At 38.6% G+C, this 19,530-nt stretch overlaps 2 protein-coding genes and 2 pseudogenes across 3 annotated transcripts; 1 reads left to right on the forward strand and 3 right to left on the reverse strand.

Annotated features, from left to right (window-relative positions):
* Positions 1 to 2,492: 2,492 nt before the first annotated feature.
* LOC141833084 (protein REDUCED WALL ACETYLATION 1-like) lies at positions 2,493 to 7,123 on the forward strand (annotated as a pseudogene).
* A 2-nt stretch (positions 7,124 to 7,125) lies between these two features.
* On the reverse strand, positions 7,126 to 9,222 carry LOC141833083 (putative glycerol-3-phosphate acyltransferase 3; annotated as a pseudogene).
* A 4,113-nt stretch (positions 9,223 to 13,335) lies between these two features.
* LOC141833420 (uncharacterized) lies at positions 13,336 to 16,872 on the reverse strand. Its single transcript, XM_074720850.1, has 4 exons — positions 16,815 to 16,872; positions 15,672 to 16,271; positions 13,887 to 14,034; positions 13,336 to 13,612 (listed from the first exon to the last, which is right to left on the reverse strand). Exons 2-4 carry the CDS (start codon positions 16,204 to 16,206, stop codon positions 13,576 to 13,578), a joined length of 720 nt encoding a protein of 239 aa, XP_074576951.1. The 5' UTR covers positions 16,207 to 16,271; positions 16,815 to 16,872; the 3' UTR covers positions 13,336 to 13,575.
* A 1,455-nt stretch (positions 16,873 to 18,327) lies between these two features.
* Positions 18,328 to 19,317, reverse strand: LOC141833421 (transcription factor bHLH149-like). Of its 2 annotated transcripts, none has more exons than XM_074720852.1 (2): positions 19,188 to 19,317; positions 18,328 to 19,092 (listed from the first exon to the last, which is right to left on the reverse strand). In XM_074720852.1, exon 2 carries the CDS (start codon positions 19,072 to 19,074, stop codon positions 18,475 to 18,477), a length of 600 nt encoding a protein of 199 aa, XP_074576953.1. In that variant the 5' UTR covers positions 19,075 to 19,092; positions 19,188 to 19,317; the 3' UTR covers positions 18,328 to 18,474. The 2 variants fall into 2 exon arrangements, with proteins under 2 accessions (XP_074576953.1, XP_074576952.1); XM_074720851.1 differs by having other exon boundaries at positions 18,328 to 19,096.
* Between the last annotated feature and the right edge of the window lie 213 nt (positions 19,318 to 19,530).

Here is a 19,530-nt window from a genome sequence, read left to right on the forward strand (position 1 = left end):
ATTGATTTGAGTTACTCCGGATTGATTCCAACTTATAATTTATGAGATTTTTAACGAGTTAAATTAATGTTTTATTTTAAATTAAATAGGAAAAGATATATATATTTTTTAAATTAGGCTGATTAGGTAGGTTATACGAGTTCAGATTTAAAGTTTTGGGTTGATTTTGAATTTGGATTAGATTCGATTTAAGATTTTTTTAATAATATTTTTATTTCAATCCGACTCAAACTCATTCAAATTGACACCCTTAAAATATTTGTATGGTTCAAGGGGATCCTATCAAAGATCTAGTGCCTTGTTTGACTTGACGAAGGTCAGACACAGGAGAGCTCTCGACCAATTTGTCGAAGAAAATAACAACGATGAAGAAAATAATAATAAATAATAATTTTAAATTAATTTTAATCAATCCAGATATATCATATATATTTGAAATCATCGTCGACCTGAATTAATATCAAAGATAATATCTCTAAATTTATCGTATTTATTGCTGAGATTATAATTATTATAAATTTATATATCATATTTAATCTTTTATTTATTATTTAAATAATGTATATAAATATAATTTTTATTTAATTTTTTCATTTATTATTTAAATAATTTCTACAAATATACTTTTTGGATCCAATAATAGAATAAGAAAAATCTCTTTATTCTCTCTTTTATTCTATCAAAAGGAGCCTAAGTTTTTGTGGTTTAAGAGTCTTTTATGATTATTTTTTTAATCCAATTATTCAGTTCATAATTCAGCTTTTAAAATTCGGTCTTGCATGAGATTTGTACTTTTATTATTTAGGTAGTCCGTCCCATCTCTTACTCTAATATCATAGTTCTGGATAATTTATGATTGTCCAGGGGCAATGGTTTTTTATAGGATATCCGGGTTGTTAATCCGGTTCGATCCCCAACTACAACGTATTTGCAAGAATTTTCTTCCAAATGGGGAATGCAATCAAAGGATGTTGGGCATCTGGATTGGCTGCCGTATGCGCTTCCCGATTTACCCTGGTGGTCGGTGGGAAACTTCCGTGGGACTGGACCGGCCACCCCCACGGATTGAGTCCATGAGACTGACTGGGATTTATCATTTTTTTTTTGGATAATTTATGATCAATGAAACTATATAAAGTATTAGGTATTAGGGTGATTGAGCTCCGGAGACATAGTTGAGTTGGTTACGATAGAGCAGAATTACAGAAGATGACAAGGGTTCGAATCTTGACGAAGTCGAGCAATACCCCTTCGTCGTGATCAACTGCAGTTTCTCGATTTATCTCCTCCGACTGTGTAGGATCGCTAGGATGACAGATTCCACCTTTATTGCAGAAGAAAAGGGTATTAGGGTGGTTGTTATTAATGGATGTAATTAAGCTCTCTAGAAGTTCAATTACTTCACTTATTTGTGTGAATTTTAACTGGGATTTTAATTTGCAGGTCCAATGTGAGAGAAGTTAACAACGAGATTAGTTTAACTTAAACACATTTTTTTATAATTGAAATTGATCCAGAATCGTGTCTTAGTTTTGAGCGTGATAGATCAAAAATATGGTCAAATTTGGGACAGGTGAAATTAATTTTTTTTATTTAAATGTGTCATATAATTTTGATCTGTAAACTAAATTGTCATAAAAATAATCTAAACTTTTGGAGAAAATGGAAGCAAATTGATTTGGATATCTACTGGATCAATCCACGCTTAGCTTTTCTGCCGACACAGCAACCGTATTAAATTAATGAAGCTTTAATATTTATCAGTTTCTATAAAATACCTTTCGAGGTTTATTATCGTTAAAAATATTTTTTATATTATCCTTTTACTGTAAATGCTCTCTTTCGAAAATAAAATACGGAAACATTTAAAAGGATACCCCCTTATTTTTAAAAAATATTAAAACAACCCTTCCTCCTCTTATTATTTTTTTCAAAAAACATCTTATTCTACTACCATTATTATAATATTTTCAAAATTAGAATACCCTTTCCATAAAGCAACAATAATACCGTCATTGATGATCCCATTATCTACTCATTTATATTTATATTTATTTTATAATAAATAAATAATGTATTTTAAATTTAGAAGTCCTTAGCCAACGGACATTTTAATAATAAAAATAATAAAAGTGTAGTTAATCAACTAGGGAATCACCAACCGTCACCGCGTCGATGTGGCTACCCTTGTTTTTACCGACCAATGCTGTTACTGAAACAGACGGGTCCCTCGTGAGTAAATCGCACGGCAGTGCCTTGAATCGCGATTGGGGTTTCTGGTTGCACTCCGCACACCGACCATCGCTTTTAAACACGAGGATGGCCGCTTGCGCTTGCGCGCTCCATCACACTCCCTTTCCCCTCAGATTAACCTCCGATTTGTGCTATGATTGCTGCGTGATAAGCTTTGGGATCAGATCTGGTGCTCCACCGAATGCTCCTCGACTAAGGGGTTCTTATTCGCGTTAATCGATTCCTCTTCGCGATCGTCCATGGCGATCTCAAGCCCCGTGACACCGGGTCAGGTAAGGGACCAGCATCAGATCTAGTAGTTTAGTTTTTTTTTTTTCACTTCCCATTTGCCGTCTCACTGATAATGTTACTCTCCCTCCATTTTAGGGGGTTTAGGACGATTTTAGTTACGGTTCTGGTTCGGATCTACAACACATTATATTTGCTGGAGTTGCGATATTTGTGGTAGTCTATGTCTATCTGTCACGACATTGCTGATTCGGTGGTACTTCTAGGTTTTAGAAGCGAAAGGAGCAAGACCTAGTGATAGTGAGTTCCCTAGTTGTATACATGCGGGTAAACAAAGTGCAAATGACGAATAATTTTCTTGTTTTTTTTTGTCTAGGAAAGATAGTAAAGCTAATTCGTTTTATTGTGGTTCAGTTTAAAGATTACGACCATATTTTACTGTTGAAATGGACTTTAAGTGATCCTCTGGGATTGTTTAAACTGAAATCTGATTTTTTTTCTTCTTTTCATTAAGGACCATATTATCACTGATTATTGGTTTTAGGTTTGGGAAGTAACTACGCGTCTCTTATAGAGGTTCAACTGATTTATTAACGTAACACTGCAGGTGTCATTTTTGCTTGGATTTATCCCACTTTTTGTGGCATGGATGTATTCAGAATGGTTGGAGTACAGAAAGAGTTCAGCATCTACTAAACCGTGAGTTTTTATTTCGTTTAACAAGAGGCCTTTTATCTAGTTTTATTACTGTCTTAGATTCTCATTCATTATGGTTTAAAGTTTAGCTCATTCTATCTTGAAATGGTGGACTTAATTATGCGATTGATAGGTTACGTTTAACTAAAACTGGTCCACAATCAAAAGGTGGTACATGGCTAAGGACATGCTATAAGAGCAACCCGTTAACTTTTGGATGAAATTGCCACAAAAACTCATCCCTTGTCATCAAAGTGATTTTTATTTGTTTAGTGATAACTTAACATTTTGCTTTCTTGACAAAAACTGAGCAAAAATTTCATACAGCATTTCAGCTATTTGAAGTGAGTTGACAAACTAGTGCCTCCTGCTAGTTGATAAGGCCTCATTTGACAGATCATGTCATTGATAAGAGTTACTATCAATTTCAAAATTTGATAAAAACTATTTTTAATATTTTGAGTATTTCACATTTCCTAAGATTTCAGTTGTTTCAAGCTGAGTGATTTGAACATTTTCACTGAACATTCACGTGGGTGGGTGGAATATACTGGCCCAAGCCCAAACCGGCATGCGTGAACCAAACTTGATCATGATATGCACAGACTTATACCATCTTAATTGATAGGCAATATTTCCCAAAGCTCAATCTAAGAGGAAAGGATCAATTCTATACACGTTTGTATAGCTTATTTTCAGTATGAGAAAAGCTATTCTAATTATCAGTTACAAACTTTAGCAATTATACATGCAACCAGAAGACGGAAGCCACCCTTACCTTTCTTCAGATTAGTGTAGACGAAGATGCTGTGCATGCATTCCTAATCCTTGTTAGAACTGAGTTAATAGTTTGTGTGGAATTTTCAACATTCATGAGATTTATCTGTATTGTCTTTTTCCCGGTGATAGGCAAAAGATTCCATACTATTCTTCCAAGTTATATCCATGAAAAATAGTTGTAGATAACATATGCCAACTGAATCTTATACACTAAAACTGGATGTTTGAAATAACTTTTAGTTTGATGGTGAAATATGTGATCATTTGAGACAAATCCATGTCATTAATCTGATTTTATTCTATTGTATGCTTATATCCTCTTAATTGTTTTTTCTTTCCATGATAACCAAGAATCACCAGCACAAACTATGACATACTAGGTAGTCCTTTTTTCCCCTCATCTAGCTCACAACACTAATTACTTGAAAGATATCTTCTCTTATGTTTGACCTTATATAGCAAATGGTTTATTTTTTATTGGAAGGAACTCGGACATCAGATTGGATGGACTGGACAAGGAACAAAACAAAGATGATGATCGAGCTATCTTATTAGAGGGTGGTCTTCAATCAACATCCCCTAAAGGGTATCATGTTTCTGCCACACCACACCTCTTAAGGTAGACCACTTACTCAACAAATTCTCCTAGATTGAACTACTAATAGTTGTACATATAAATTACACAAAGCTAAAGCTGTAGACTGTATAAAATATAATCTCCCAATTGATTATATAACAAAGTTTGTGAAATATCAGGAATTATTCTCTTTATTGCATATAATCCAGTGCTTTTTGACTTGTATGAATGCAATAATTAACTTTACATTACGATGGGGAAAAAATTCGCTATAGTTGGAATAGTACTAAAGTCATTCTACTTAGTTTCAGAAGTCTGACATCTATGTTTTGTCTGTCTGCAGAATTACAGCCGCGATCTCTTTCTTTTTCTGTACTTTCTTCTTATTCTTGTAGCAGCAATGACATCATTTAAAATTCACCAAGACAAATCAACATTCTCTGGAAAATCTATATTGTATTTGAATAGGCATCAGACTGAGGAATGGAAAGGATGGATGCAGGTTGGTTATCCATTTGATTTCGTGCTTGATCATATAACAATTAATTTTTTATAAGATTATCTGTATTGGCTTCCCATACAAAATAGATTATTCTAGTTTAAAGCTTTATGTTCTACATAGCATACCAAACTGAGCAGCCTGACATCGTGTCCCTAGATTTGTTTATGTAACATGTAGAGGAGAGTACATGAAGTTGGTTCTCATAAACAAGGCTGAAAACTTCAGTGTACTAAAATTGTAGGAGTGTTAGTTGCACTTTTCTTTTCATATATCTGTCAATTTATTTGATAGTTTCTGTTTACTTTCTCATGTTTCTCTTTCCAGCTTCAATTTCTTCTGTCATTGTCAATTTATAGGTGTAAATTGGGAGTTTTTTCTGTGGAAGCATTGCCTTGAACAGAGCTTTATATATGGTTAAATCAGAAGGCATTCATGTGATTTGTTTGTTTGATTTTTCTGCTAATCATTAAACAGAACTTGTTCAAGAATAATCCATCTTCCCAATCTTAGTAGTTAGTATATTATTAGAGTGATGAAAGGCAATGAAAACAAATCATTGAAGCATAGGAAGAACACAAGTTGTCCATGTTCTTCTGAAACTTTATTGTGTTTTGAATGAAATAATATTTGACATGTGCTTAGTCTAATTCTTTGTAAACCCTGTTGTTTCAGAGTAATTCTTAAGCATTGAAACTATTTATCATTTTAACATTCTAACAAATATAAGACCCATCAACTGTTAGTTTTCTTTGTTATTATCATTTCTCTTTCCTCTACAGGTATTGTTTTTAATGTACCACTACTTCAATGCAAAGGAAATTTACAATGCAATTCGAGTTTTCATTGCTGCATATGTGTGGATGACTGTGTTTGGGAATTTTTCATACTATTATGTACGAAAGGATTTTAGCCTTGCTCGATTTGCTCAGGTGACTTGGTTATTCTTTCTAGTTTCTTTCCTGTGTTGGCCAATTAATACTTACATTTTTGACTGTCCAACAGATGATGTGGCGCCTTAATTTTTTTTGTGGCATTTTGCTGCATTGTCCTTGACAATGACTATATGTTGTACTATATCTGCCCAATGCATACTCTGTTTACCCTTATGGTCTATGGTGCACTCGGAATTCTAAACAAATATAATGAGATTGGCGCTGTGGTTGCAATAAAGTTTGCAGCTTGCTTTTCTGTTGTTATTTTGATCTGGGAGATACCTGGGATTTTTTATGTTGTTTGGAGCCCATTAACATTCCTCCTTGGTGGGTACTCTTTTTAAAGTTATGACTAGGACCTTTCTCTTTAATTTGATCTGAACTAACTTCCTTTAACCACATCCAGGTTACAGTGATCCAGATCCTTCAAAGCCCAAGTTCCCTCGTTTACACGAATGGCATTTCCAGTCTGGACTTGATCGATATATATGGATTATTGGAATGATATATGCTTACTATCATCCAACTGTATGTTTCGGTACCTTGAACTATTAAATACTTAGGAACAACTCCATAATGTTTTGGGACAAACATCTTCTTCCTAGAAGGTACAACTTAATTTATAGAAGCCACAGTGATATCAATTGATTGATGCAAAAACATGATTATGCTCACGCCAAGTGCCCTGCCCCACAACTTAATAAAGGGAGGTAAATCAGGTATTGAGTGGCCACCTGAGTGGGAGGGCTTTTTTCCGCAGTTGCCGCAACTCGAACCCTTGCCCATTGATGCAAGTCTGCCATCCGATTACGAACTCAGCTACGCCCTGGGGGTAGCCACAGTGATATCAAGATTGGCCAATTGGAGGATCTCGATATCAGCTGTAATAGGTGAATCAGATTTGTAAAACAAAATATGGAGAAGTAAAATTTAAAGTAGAAAAATAAGTGAAAAAGAAGGAAGATAAATACATCTCTTTGCTTTAAAAGTTTGAATGCTTATATATGTTTGGAATCTATGTTTTGTTCTTTGTCGAACCCTATTTTTTTCTTGTCATTACAGGTGGAGAGGTGGATGGAAAAGCTTGAAGAAGCTGAAACAAGGAAACGGATATCAATCAAGATATCTATCGTTACAGTTTCACTAGTGGTAGATTTTATTGGATTAACATTTTTCATAGTCCATAATGATTCCAACATTTTTTCTCAGATTTCATTCTATGTCAGATTGGATACTTTTTCTCAGATTCCAACATGTTCACCCCTCTGCGTTCCCCGCGAGCATCAGGTACTTGTCCTTCCTGGTGAGCGCGGTGCACCGGAATCCCAGCGCCGCCCCGATCTGGCCCTGCACTAGGTTGGCCACCTCGCAGCTGCTCCTTCCCTCCCTCACCATCGCCCCCGTCGCCACCGCCGGCAGGAACTCCGCCTCGTACCTCGGCCGCGGGTTGGCCAGGAAGTAGAACGGGTCGAAGCACTTGAACCCGCTGGCTGTGGTGCCGTAGAACATGGTGACCCCGGCATCGAGCGCGACGGGGACCACCTCCTCCGCCAGCTCCGCGAAGAGGGGGCTGAAGCGGAGCAGGTAGGGCTCGCGGCACGTGGTCCCCTCGGGGCACACCACCAGGTCGTCGCCCCGCCCAAGAATCCGCTCCATCCGCCGCCGGTCTTCCTCCTTGTCTCGCGCCAGCCGGGTCGTCTTGATCGGCGACAGCGCCTCCGACACCGGGCTGACGCTGTAGGTGACGGCGACGACGGCGCGGTTGAGGGTGCCCGAGACGTAGATGGGGTCCAGGAGCGTGCGGTGGTTGCATACGTAGAGTCGGCCTCCCTCGGAGGGCCCTGCGGAGGGAGGCCGGACGAGGCGGTTGGTCATGCCGGTGGCGGCGCCGAGGGGGATGGAGAGACGGTAGGGGAGGCAGAGAAAGAGGAGGACGCGGAGGAGGAGGAGCGGGAGGGCGAAGGGGAGCCAGAGGAACATCACAAGCGTTGCAGCGGGGGTGGGGAGGAAGGCCATGCGGCCATCGTGGAAGACAAGAGGGTTGGGGAGCGCGGCGGCGGCGGCGGCGACGCTTGGCGGCGGCACGCCTCGCCATTTCCTCTTCTCTGCTTCGCTCACCAGCTGCACAATCAATTAACAACATGGATAATGAAGATGATTACCATTTTCGGTAAGGATCATTAGCCCAATTAGTTTCGCTCAACTGACAAACGAACAGTTGACTAATTAACGACACACTTTCCTCCTCGTAAATTGCATCTCACTAATTAATTGCAGGTTTCACTTTCATTGTTAACTTCACCCAGACTTCACTCGACCAAATTATTTAATCACTCTCGAGGTGCATGTCCTATCAAGCACCACTTAGTCCAAACAGTCTCAAGGTAGTTCCGTGATCGATCAACTACTCATCGGCATGCACACATATATTATTTGTTCTATCAAAACTTTTTTTTTTTTTTTGAGATGTCAAAATTATGAATTCATGCTCGTAACTGATCATCAGATGAGTAATTTTTACCTTGCATTGAGAAAGAAGCATCATCTTCTCCAACAGCGAGACTCCATCGTCGTGATGGCCAGCTTCTTCTTCCTCCTCCTCCATGAAGCCGGTATAATACCCGGCAAATACCTTGAGCTCCCTCGCCACCACAGTCTCCACCTCCAGATACTCCTTGAGGAAGCCTTCTACCATCACTCTCGGCATCCGGCTGACACACACCTTGAGCTTCGCCTCGTGGAGCACCTCCAGCCCCTCCGATCGCATCTCTTCCAGGAAAAACTTGGGCAGCACCGCTCGCCCTGCCCTAAACTTCTCCTCCTTGATCCCCGCGAAGGAGACCAGTGCCATGACCTGCGCCGAGCGGGAGATCGCTGCATGTTATTCGTTTTACGTCAAGAGGAATATTGAATTAATTAGGCTCTCGCGCGACCTTAACCTGAATGGCGGCTTCTCGCGTGAGGCAGCAGAGGAGAGGATAGAGGAGCAGGAGGAGGAGGCCTCTGGGGATGGAGCCGGCTTCGAGGGCGACGAGCATGAAGTAGCAGAAGGTGGAGGAGGACCGAAGGAGGCCGCCCTCGACGTCCACCACCAAAGATTTTCCACTCAATTCGGAGAGGCGGCGAGTCTTGAGGTGGCGGCCATGGTGGTGGTCTTTAGTACTGGACCGATGAAGCGATAGCAATGGCCAGTTGGAGCGAAGGGAGCGGTGGAAGGAGAGGAAGGACTTGGAGAGGAAGGTTTTGGAAGCCATATCGATCGATCGCCAACAATTCTAGCTTCTCTAAGAGAATATATATATATATAATTGCCTGCATGGGGAGAAAATGTGCATGCAAATTCAAATTGAAGAAGATGTTTGAGTCAAAGTTGTCGAAGTAGAAGGGAAAGAGATCGAGAAAGAAGAGGTGAGGCTGATAGCTTACCGTAAGCTAATGAATAACTAGGGAACGGGGATAATGCAACCGTACGGCTCTAGCAATGACTAGGCTGCCTTACCTATTTCAATAAAAACATATTTAATTTATTGAATGCATACAAATTTAAACTTTAATTTTTGCAAATCAATGTAAATATTAATTATCCTCCACGTAGATATATAATATATACAGTCAAATTAGAATATATTTACTATTTATGATTAGCAGCCATCAAATATAATTATTTAGTAAAATAAATTAGATGAGTTGATTTTGTTGATAGCCCATATATCCACGTCTTATGGTGTCCTAATTTTCAAATACAATGTTGACTTATTTATTGGTCTTGAGTTTTAAACTTTAATTGTGTGGATGATCTACTAAATGCGTCTTACCGTTGTGTCGTACCTAAAGGTCTTTAATAAGGAATATGAGTTTGATGTAAAATGAGTTTGAATTAAATAGTAGACACGTTGATGAATTAGTATATAAATAAATATAATGAATATTAATGTAGAATTTATATAATATTTAAATATATGAATTTTCATTTAAAACTAACTATCAAAAATATAAATAATAGAGAAGAAAAAAAATTAAAAATTGATATGATATGGCCTAATTATATTTTTATATATAATGATATATCAACTATTTGATATAAATGGATGGCCTATTTATAGATATAATTTCTTTTAAAAATATTAGTATTTTATATCATAAGAACTACATTATGTTAACCTTGCTATTTAAGATCATGATACGGTGAATCAGCAGGAAGTAGGTGCTAAAGTGGAGAAGCAGGTGACACTAATGATGATTAATGAGTCAAGGATCAATAAACTTGGTGCCACGTCAAAAACTTGGTCGTCCTGGGATACAGGTTGGAGCTGGACCACAGTTGTCTTAGTCCAGTTAATTAGACTCGAGCCTCCTTCGATTAAACTCTGAGGAAGGCTTGTGATGTTGTGGATAGGGAGATTTACATGTGGCAGAGTCAAATCAACAGTCAAGCCTAAGTGTAAAGTCAAACATATATGGAGGTCAAACTGACCACTTGACTCTATCATAGTAATCACTCGACTCCAAAGGACTCAGGCCATTTAACTCCATCAACTCGGCTTACCTAACTTTAGAGGACTCAGATTTCTCAATTCCACAAACTCGGCTTATCTGACTCTAAAGGACTTAGGTCACTCATCTCCATCAGCTTGGCTTACCTGACTTTAAAGAACTCAAATTCTTTGATTCCACCAGTTTAGCTTACCTTGACTCTAAAGGACCCAGACCACTCAACTCCATTAGCTCAGTTCATCCGATTCCAAAGGATTCATATTCCTCGACTCTCTCAGCATCGACCACCCGACTCCTTAGTACATCCTAAGTTCGGTCGTTCCCAAAATAGACATTGTCAGCGAATATTCCAAAACGTATGACATCGTGGGGTTGGTGAAACAACTATGTTGTTGTTAGAGCTAGTACCCTTGATGCCCTCCATCAAACACATGGTGTCTAGTGAATGGAGAGGTCACCAATGACTGTTAAATATGGTCTTCTCATTTGCTCTGACATGGAGATATTTTTCGGATAACTATATAATCCCTAGAGAATGTATGTGCAAGAAGAGAAGGCATTGTCTTCTTCTTCTCCTTCTTATTCTATTTATTCTATTGCTTTGATCTCCTCATAGTCTTGTGCTAATTTAAGTGTCAGAGTAATCACATCGAGTCCAACTTCGACACCCAACGTAACTCTTATTTTGAGTGTTGTAGACATCCTTATGCCTTCATCATCATCAGTGTCACTTGCTCCTCCATTTCAACACCTGTTCCTTGTTGATTTACAGAATCATGGTCTCAAACAGGAATAATTAATATGTTAATGATTTTGTATTGACCAAATGATTAAAATAAGAATTATGAGTATGAACAATAAATTTTTGCAATTATTTACTTTTGCCCGAACCATTTTTTTTGTTGATAGATTGGGATGACCAAGTCTATAAAATTAAGTATGTTTGTTCAATTAAGGCTAATCAAAGACAAAAATATAATTGCTCCCACGGGTTGAATTAGATGGTTACTGTATGAGAGCTATGAGGTATGGTCAATTTTCAATGGGTGTGAAATAAATATAATTTGTATAATTAATATATAAATTGAGCAAGAAACCTATTATTTTTCTTAAATCACATTTGGACGCCATGCCATTTATTTATTGAAAAATATTTTTCTAAATGATTTTTTAAATGTGATACTAAATTTTGCTAAAAAATTATTTTTCTGTTTTTTATGAGAGAAAATATTTTTCTATTGAGAAAAAGAAAATTTTTTTATCATATTTTTCCATTATAAAACACTATTTTTTAAAAAATTGTTTTAAAATATGTTCTATTAAATAAATTGATCAAGTTTAATTTTAATTAGCTCAAATTTTAACTACTTAAATAGGAAGGAATGTATATCATTCTATTCCATGTTTTTTGGTTGGCGCATAATTAATTTTGAAAATGATGGATATTGTGATTTCACTTTGACCTCTCTTTCCTTTGGTCAAAAAGTCAAATCATATTTTCCATTATACAACACTATTTTTAAAAATATATATATTATTTTAAAATATGTTCTACTAAATAAATTGATCGTGTTTAATTTTAATTAGCTTAAATTTTAACTACTTAAATCGGAAGAAATGCAAATCATTCTATTCAATAACATGTTTTTTGGTTGGCGCATAATTAATTTTGAAAATGATGGATATTGTGATTTCACTTTGACCTCTCTTTCCTTTGGTCAAAAAGTCAAATCATATTTTCCATTATAAAACACTATTTTTTAAAAATATATATATTATTTTAAAACATGTTCTACTAAATAAATTGATCATGTTTAATTTTAATTAGCTCAAATTTTAACTACTTAAATCGGAAGGAATGCATATTCAATAACATGTTTTTTTGTTGGCGCATAATTAATTTTGAAAATGATGGATATTATGATTTCACTTTGACCTCTCTTTCCTTTGCTCAAAAAGTCAAAGCACCTTGACTTGTCTAGCTCATAAATTTTAGATTTTAGCTTACAATTTTTTTTTTTGTATTTGTATCCATAGTTTGATAAATTGCTCAACCCTCAAATATCTAATTCAGGCCCATTTGTAATTAAATAAAAGTATTCCAATTCATGAATTGTACTTAAGTTTATTAAAATAAGTAAATTAGCATTACTTCGATCTTATTTATCTCTAGTTATTTATGAAAATTACTAGTCAAAATGATCGTGACGACCAAATAAACCCTTATTTTATCAAAAAGATTCTACCATATATTTTAATCTTACAAGGTCGTTGCATTTGGTAGAAGAAGATAATCTTACAAAGAACAACAAGAAAAACTTTTGTTTCTCAACTAACTCCCTATATTTAATCTATATATATTTTAATAAATTATATTTATAATTTATAAAGAATGATTATATGAAGATATCTATTCAAAATCTTATTGTATGCAATAAAAAAAAATTGAAAATGTTCATGTCTTAAGGAATGATTATACTTTTCTATTATTTTAAAGTGATTTTTTCTATAAAAATAACATAATTAACTTCTCACAAATAACACATGTAATCATTAATTCATTTTAACTATTAATCTTAAGTCCTTTTCAATTATTTAATAGCAAAGTTTTAAGCCCTGGTGATCAAGTGAAGTTGCATATTTGTGCATCTAGTTCTTCATTATTTCAGAAAGTATGGACTAACTTTGTGACGAATCATTCAACTAATATACAAGAGAAATCAAAATATTCATGGATGATTTATAAACATAGATGAACAAATTACTATTAACTTGAACTTACATGCTAAAAGTGTCATTATCTTATATGAATTGCGCAAGAACTGCACTTTTCCAAGGCCAAAAGAATGTCAACACGAAGCCCTCACCAATGCGAACCAATGTGCAACAGTATCTGCTTATCGACTCGTATGTACAAAGCGCGGTTACGAGTAAATATACAGACGAGACAATATGTTTTAGTCGAAGCCAAAAAGGATATAAATGACAAGGAGGGAAAGTGGCATACAAAACTATTCCTTGCAGGAACTACAAATGATTTCTGGATAGATGGTAGGACTCAGATTGAGAGATCTTCAGGATTTCTGTTATCCTCCAGTTGTTCTGCTTTCCATCTAATGCCCGATTAGGTTAGTCTGAGACCCTACATCACTGCAATGACAAAGTGATTGTTATTATCATCAGAGCTAATAATACCCATCAATGATTTCATCTATATCTTATTATCTAATATATAACAGTTATAGTAGGGATCAGAGTGAGGGTATGAAGTTCGCCTAGACGTCCTCTAAGAAACATTTCAACAGCATTCACACACTGCAGGCAGGGAAGAAGAATTCTCCTTTAATAGTATGTGTATGAAGATCGTACTTTCGTCGAAAACTTGGAGAATTCTGAACAATGAGAAGACAATAGAGAAGCGTACGTTGTTGGGGCTGCTGAGCCGGGCATGTTGATGCCATTTACTGAGGCATCTTCGTTGTATTGAAAAGAGATGAATCCGCCGCGAGCTTGTACAGAAGATTCAGGGGAACCATGATGATTGATGTTAGAATTGCTCCATGATAAAGCTCCTGCATATAACCAAGAAAGTCGCACAATGAAAAGGACGCCAACTCGTGACTGCATGATTAAGTAAGAAGATACTGATAAAGCCAACTGGAGAAATATGTCCATGGCTGATGGGAATTGCATTCAGTCGTTAATGTTGCATGTGAGGCATAGTCTCAAGGCCCTGGGTCTTTGCCAGTAAAGAATAATAATGAACAACTTACAACAAGCACTGCATGTTTAAATCTAAATATGCTCAGTTAGCTTCGATTGTTGCTATCAGGGTATATACAATCTTCATATGGTTTAAAGAGTTTAAGATCGTATAAAAATCTAATCTATATGACACAACTGGTTAGATGTCCTAAAGTTAACAAAATCCATCTAATGACAAAGTAAAGGTGAACAGTACAATGCAATATTGAACAAGCAGTTTTGGAGGACAACAAATAGCAAACGATCACTCAATCAACTCGACCAAGCCAATAGAAGTGGAATGAGCAGTTTTAGCACATTTATAAATAATGGAATATCAGTTTACATGAGCTTTTCTACCACGTCCTGCTCCTGCTGTTGCAAAATGAAGTATGGAGGACTAACTCATTCATTAGCCACATGGTAGTTAGTATGGAGGAGGTAAAAATGTTTACATAACAATATTGACAACGACCAATGTAATTATCTATAGTAAGGTTGCCTCTAATTATTAGGCAGGTCAAGTAGGCAACTTAAGTTAAATAATAGAAACATGAACATAATCGCAACCTCTCTCCTGGAAATGGACTTCTCTGAACAGGCAGTAAGGGACCATCCTACAAAGGTGGCCTATAGATCAACACTGAGGTGATGAATTGAAGTTCATGATCTGTAAAAAGTCTGATGAGCATGTGCAGAAGCCTGAAACAAACATGGAAAGGATCTAAACTAATGGACTTTCAAAAATGAGTGGCCCCTCTTATTCAAAGCATACACCTTTACTTCCTGGATTGGCTATTGATGTATACTTATATCACAAATGTCAATTTATTACTATGTTTGTGCCATCAAAGTCTAAATTATATTTCTACAGTATATTTAGTAACCTAGAAGAGACATTAGATTAAATGTACCATCGAGATGGAACTTGTCATTTTCTGTTTGGCTGTTGCATAAAGAATCAGTAATATAATCAAAACAATCAAGAGGATCAACTTTTTTTTTACATCATTATATACGGCATGTTTTTCATTGCAATTTTGAATATTGATTTATGATATGCATTTGAGAATATCCAGTAGTAATAGTAAGTTAAAAGGGATGGCAATGAGTTCATTTGACAAAATATTAGAGGTACTAGCAATGTCACCATGCAACTAGATTGAATAAAGAGCAAAATAAAAAGATAACTTCATGCTTGGTAGCGTACTAGAAATGTATTTATTTCCTGCAGTGTCATCGTATCAGAAGAAAAGATTGCTAAATCGACAAATCTTAAGTAAATGACATTAAATATGTAAATGGACAAGGAATTCTTGGAAAAGATTGCTTGTTATTGAATGGTAACATGCCTTTGAGAAAAGCAAGGGTAACCTTTGCTGGCTAGTAACTAGAAGATCATCTAATCTTTATCAAGAGCTTGCGATATAATTCAAAGGCAATGAAAATCAAGAAGGAAATATACCTTGCCATATTAGAAAGAGGCAAAAAAGAATGGTAAAAATCATGGCACACAGGTTGCCACTAGAAGATGATGATTTGCCATTTTTCAACATCTTTTTCATCCTCTCGATCCTAGCCCGCTTCATCATGGCAAGCTCAGATATCTCTCTAATCAACTTCTGATCAGCATCATCGAAAGGCGAAGATGTGGGAGGACGGGGAGGTTTTGGAGGCTTTTTACAGCGTTTCTTTTTCACCTTCTCAGCTCCCAATTTCAACAAACTCTCCTTTTCTTCTCCATCCCTCCTGTCCAATGAAGTTTCTGCAATTGTGACAGGAAGCTCGGCATGAATGGACATTCTGCTCGGAACTTGTTCGCCTTTCGAATCATTTGATCCCTTATACAATGCATTCTTTCCCTGCCCTGTGCTAGACCCCACATCTTTTGCTCCTTCCTGTTCGTGCATCGCCGAACTCATGCCACTCTCCAAGTCCACAACATCCCCATCCATTGTTCTTTGCATATCTATGAAGTCCAACTGCAAATCAATACTCATAAAATAGAACCTTCCGCTCCTCTTGCCGATCAAAGCAGAATGCAAGTCCACGTTCTAATTAGCACCTGCGACGAGCCGCCAAGAACAACATCAAGAATTTGATGCAACTCGGTACCCTAGCTAAAATCGACCAGCGTCAATGCCCAAGGAACCCTAGAAAAGCATCCGGAGTGGAAAAGATTCAAATGCAGCAAATACATCTACAGGAACAAAAACCTAATGTTCTTTTCCAAACGAAAGATCGGATCTTTTTGCCCCAACCGAAGGGATTTCTGCAGAGGGGGAAAAAAATGAACTTTACAAGATCAAAATAAAACGCAATGCACGAAATCAGACAAGAAAATCGTGCAAACAAGCATCTTCAAAGAGGCGAAAACAAGATCAAAAGGCAATGGCGCGGGCGCAACCACCATTCTCCAAAAACGAAGCAAATGGTTTCTCAAATCAAACAGGGAGACAGATGGCTCCCAATGGGATCTAGCATTCGCCTAGGGCGAGGATTCCACGATCTATCGGCGCGTCTCAAACAAAGGCAAACGTAGACGAAATCGATCGACCGAACAAAATCTCAACAAAAAAAAAATCTGCGGAGTAATCGAGATGAATACCGGGAGGAAAGGAAGAGACCGTGATTCGCGAGACCACAATGAGATTATCCTATTCAAGCGGTGACCACCTGTAATCTTAGACCCATGCCCATAAATAAATCCAACAGATAATCGAACTTTAGATTCGCAAACTAACTAAAATTATCGATTTAGTTTAGATTCGCTCCTAGATTACTTTAAACCCACTAAATATCAACTGAACAATTAAGATTTTGTATAACTATATATGTACATGTAGCTACGTACATAAATAGTATGCTAACTATAGCAACAACAATAAAATATAGTTAATAACTAATTATTTTAGTACTACATTTTCGATTTTTCTAAAATAATTTAAATTGAAAAATCAATCAAGAATGATTGTTTTTAATATAAAACCAATGCAATTTCTTTCACATATAGAGCGACTACATCAAGACCAACTCGATCCCTCAACGAGATTCAAAGAGACAATGAGTGACCTTTAGAATAAAGGCCACCCAAACCCTAGAAAAAGCCAGTCGAAGTTGAATGTGTGTCTATAAATAGGGTGGTGGTGGGATTCCTTATGCCCCCATTCATGCATGCTTCCCATTTTTGGTTACAAGATGGTGTCCTTATCTGTGGAGGCCATATTCATGCATGTGAGGCTGTTTAACAGGCCACGTAGTGGCATCACAGACCTAATTCACCACATGCAAAGTGATCATCCGGTGAAATTCATCGTTCCAACAGTCTCACATGATAAAGAATACGATCAATCCTGTTCATTTTGGTCGAGACTGACCAGTTCGACCTCCGAAAATTTCGATCTAACTGATCTAACTAATCCAAGATAGACAATTAAGGAGCTACTAAGCACAAGGGTCCAACGCTGGCTGATGGCTCAGGGCAAGCGAGCAAAAGGCCAAAGCGACCCCCTCTCTCTCCACATGCTGACATTGTTGGTCACCAGAGCACAAAGGCACCCTCCCAATGGCGGAGCGCGAGGGGCCCTCCTCCACCCCTGTCCCATCGCCGTGGGGCTCATTCACTCACACATGGTTCATGTCACGCACCACGCCACGGGCGAGACAGCCCACCTGGGAAATCAATGATGTGGCGTCACATCCACTGTCTCACAGGGTGGCATGGGAGGGCAGCGCAGGGCAGGGCATTGCAGAGGTCGTGAAGAGGTTCTTGTGGCCTCCCTGACACAGTGACACCCCCATGCCGTACGCATTGCCATGCCACAACTGCTCCATGGTTGAAGAGAAGAGAAGAGAAGAGAAGCCATGGATGGACGGAAGAAGGAAAGCTCATTAATGGCTTAAAAGCAGAGAGAAAGAGAGAGGACCCATTCACATGGCTAGCTTTCATTATGCCCAATCTTTAACTTTCATGTGCAGTGCAATCGACACGCACCCAAACAGAGAACGCAAAAGCTGCAGAGTCAGATTCACATGGATCCCATTTACTAATCGCTCTTCGAGATGTGATTTCGAGTGAGTGAGATGAGGTATAAGAGAAGTGGAGCCGGAGTGGGAAGAAGACGACAATGGAGATGTTAAATAATGTGAGCTGAGCACATGGGGAATCATCTGGTTACAAATGAAATTAAGAAAGCGGATAATTAAAATGTACAGATAAATTACACCGCCAATGTTGGAAAGGGAGAGCTGCTGCGATCGGATGGCAGTCACATGGACTGGGCTGGGGGAGGAGGAGGAGGAGGAGGTGGTGGTGGTGGTGGTGAGGGGGCGGCGCTGGCAAGGACTTCGGTGATGGCGCTCATGGCGCGCACTTGCATCTGGAGAGCTGCGATGTAGTCGGAGACCTCCTCGAGGAGCGACGGCAGTGGGAGCTTTCGGCAGCCGGGGACCAGGCGGCCGAGGACCCTCGTCTTCTTCTCCAGCGCCGGCGGCCTGCTGCTCCCCGAGGAGGCGGCGGCGGGCCTCGGCCGGGTGGCGGCACGTGGCCGGAGCACTCTGCTGCGCTTGAGAGAGCGAGCCTTGCCGGAGAGGAGGATGGCGCGGCTCCACCGCGAGCGGCCGCGGGCGGAGACGGCGAGCGCCCGGTCCGCCGCCTCCCGGAGGGCGCGGCTCCGCGCGCGGTCCGTCGGCGCCGGAGCAGATGAGCGGACGCGGCGGAGCGCCGCGATGAGCCTGGAGGAGTAAGTCCTCTGCTCGCCCTCTGTTCCCCACTTGGCCGCCTCCGCATGCGACGACGACGACGACGAAGACTCCGCTCCGCGCTTCCGCTTCCTCTCCCCGCCGCCCTCCTTCGCCGCCAGCTCCATGCCAACTCCGCGACGAATCTACCTACACATAAACCCCATCAATTCCTTCATATCAAAGACACCCAAATTCATCAACAGATCCAAAAATTAAAAACCCCATTTTTTCTGCTCACTAAGAAACCGTAGAGAAGAACAGGAAGGAAAATTCACGGGGAAAATCGCGGCGGCGTGGATCAGCGAGTGGGGATCGATCAAGCGAGGGAGAGGAGGAGGAGAAGCGATGTATTATAGAGGAAGGAACGAAGTAAAAAGGAAGGAAGTGAAGAAAGAAGAGAAGGGTGTCGTGTAATAATACAACATCACAGCGCACATGACAAAACCGGACTCACATAATTTAGTTTCTCGTTGTCGTTTGACCACATGGCCCTGTTTACTTTCATATCAAATCAAATCAAATCAAATCATAAATAAATATCAAATGAAGTTTTCATCAAATTACTCCTTTGAGGTTTATGC

This window comes from Curcuma longa, chromosome 8 (assembly GCF_044706935.1).
Source record: "Curcuma longa cultivar G26 ecotype Majalengka, Jawa Barat chromosome 8, ITB_CL_G26_1.1, whole genome shotgun sequence".
Classification (NCBI taxonomy): domain Eukaryota; kingdom Viridiplantae; phylum Streptophyta; class Magnoliopsida; order Zingiberales; family Zingiberaceae; genus Curcuma; species Curcuma longa.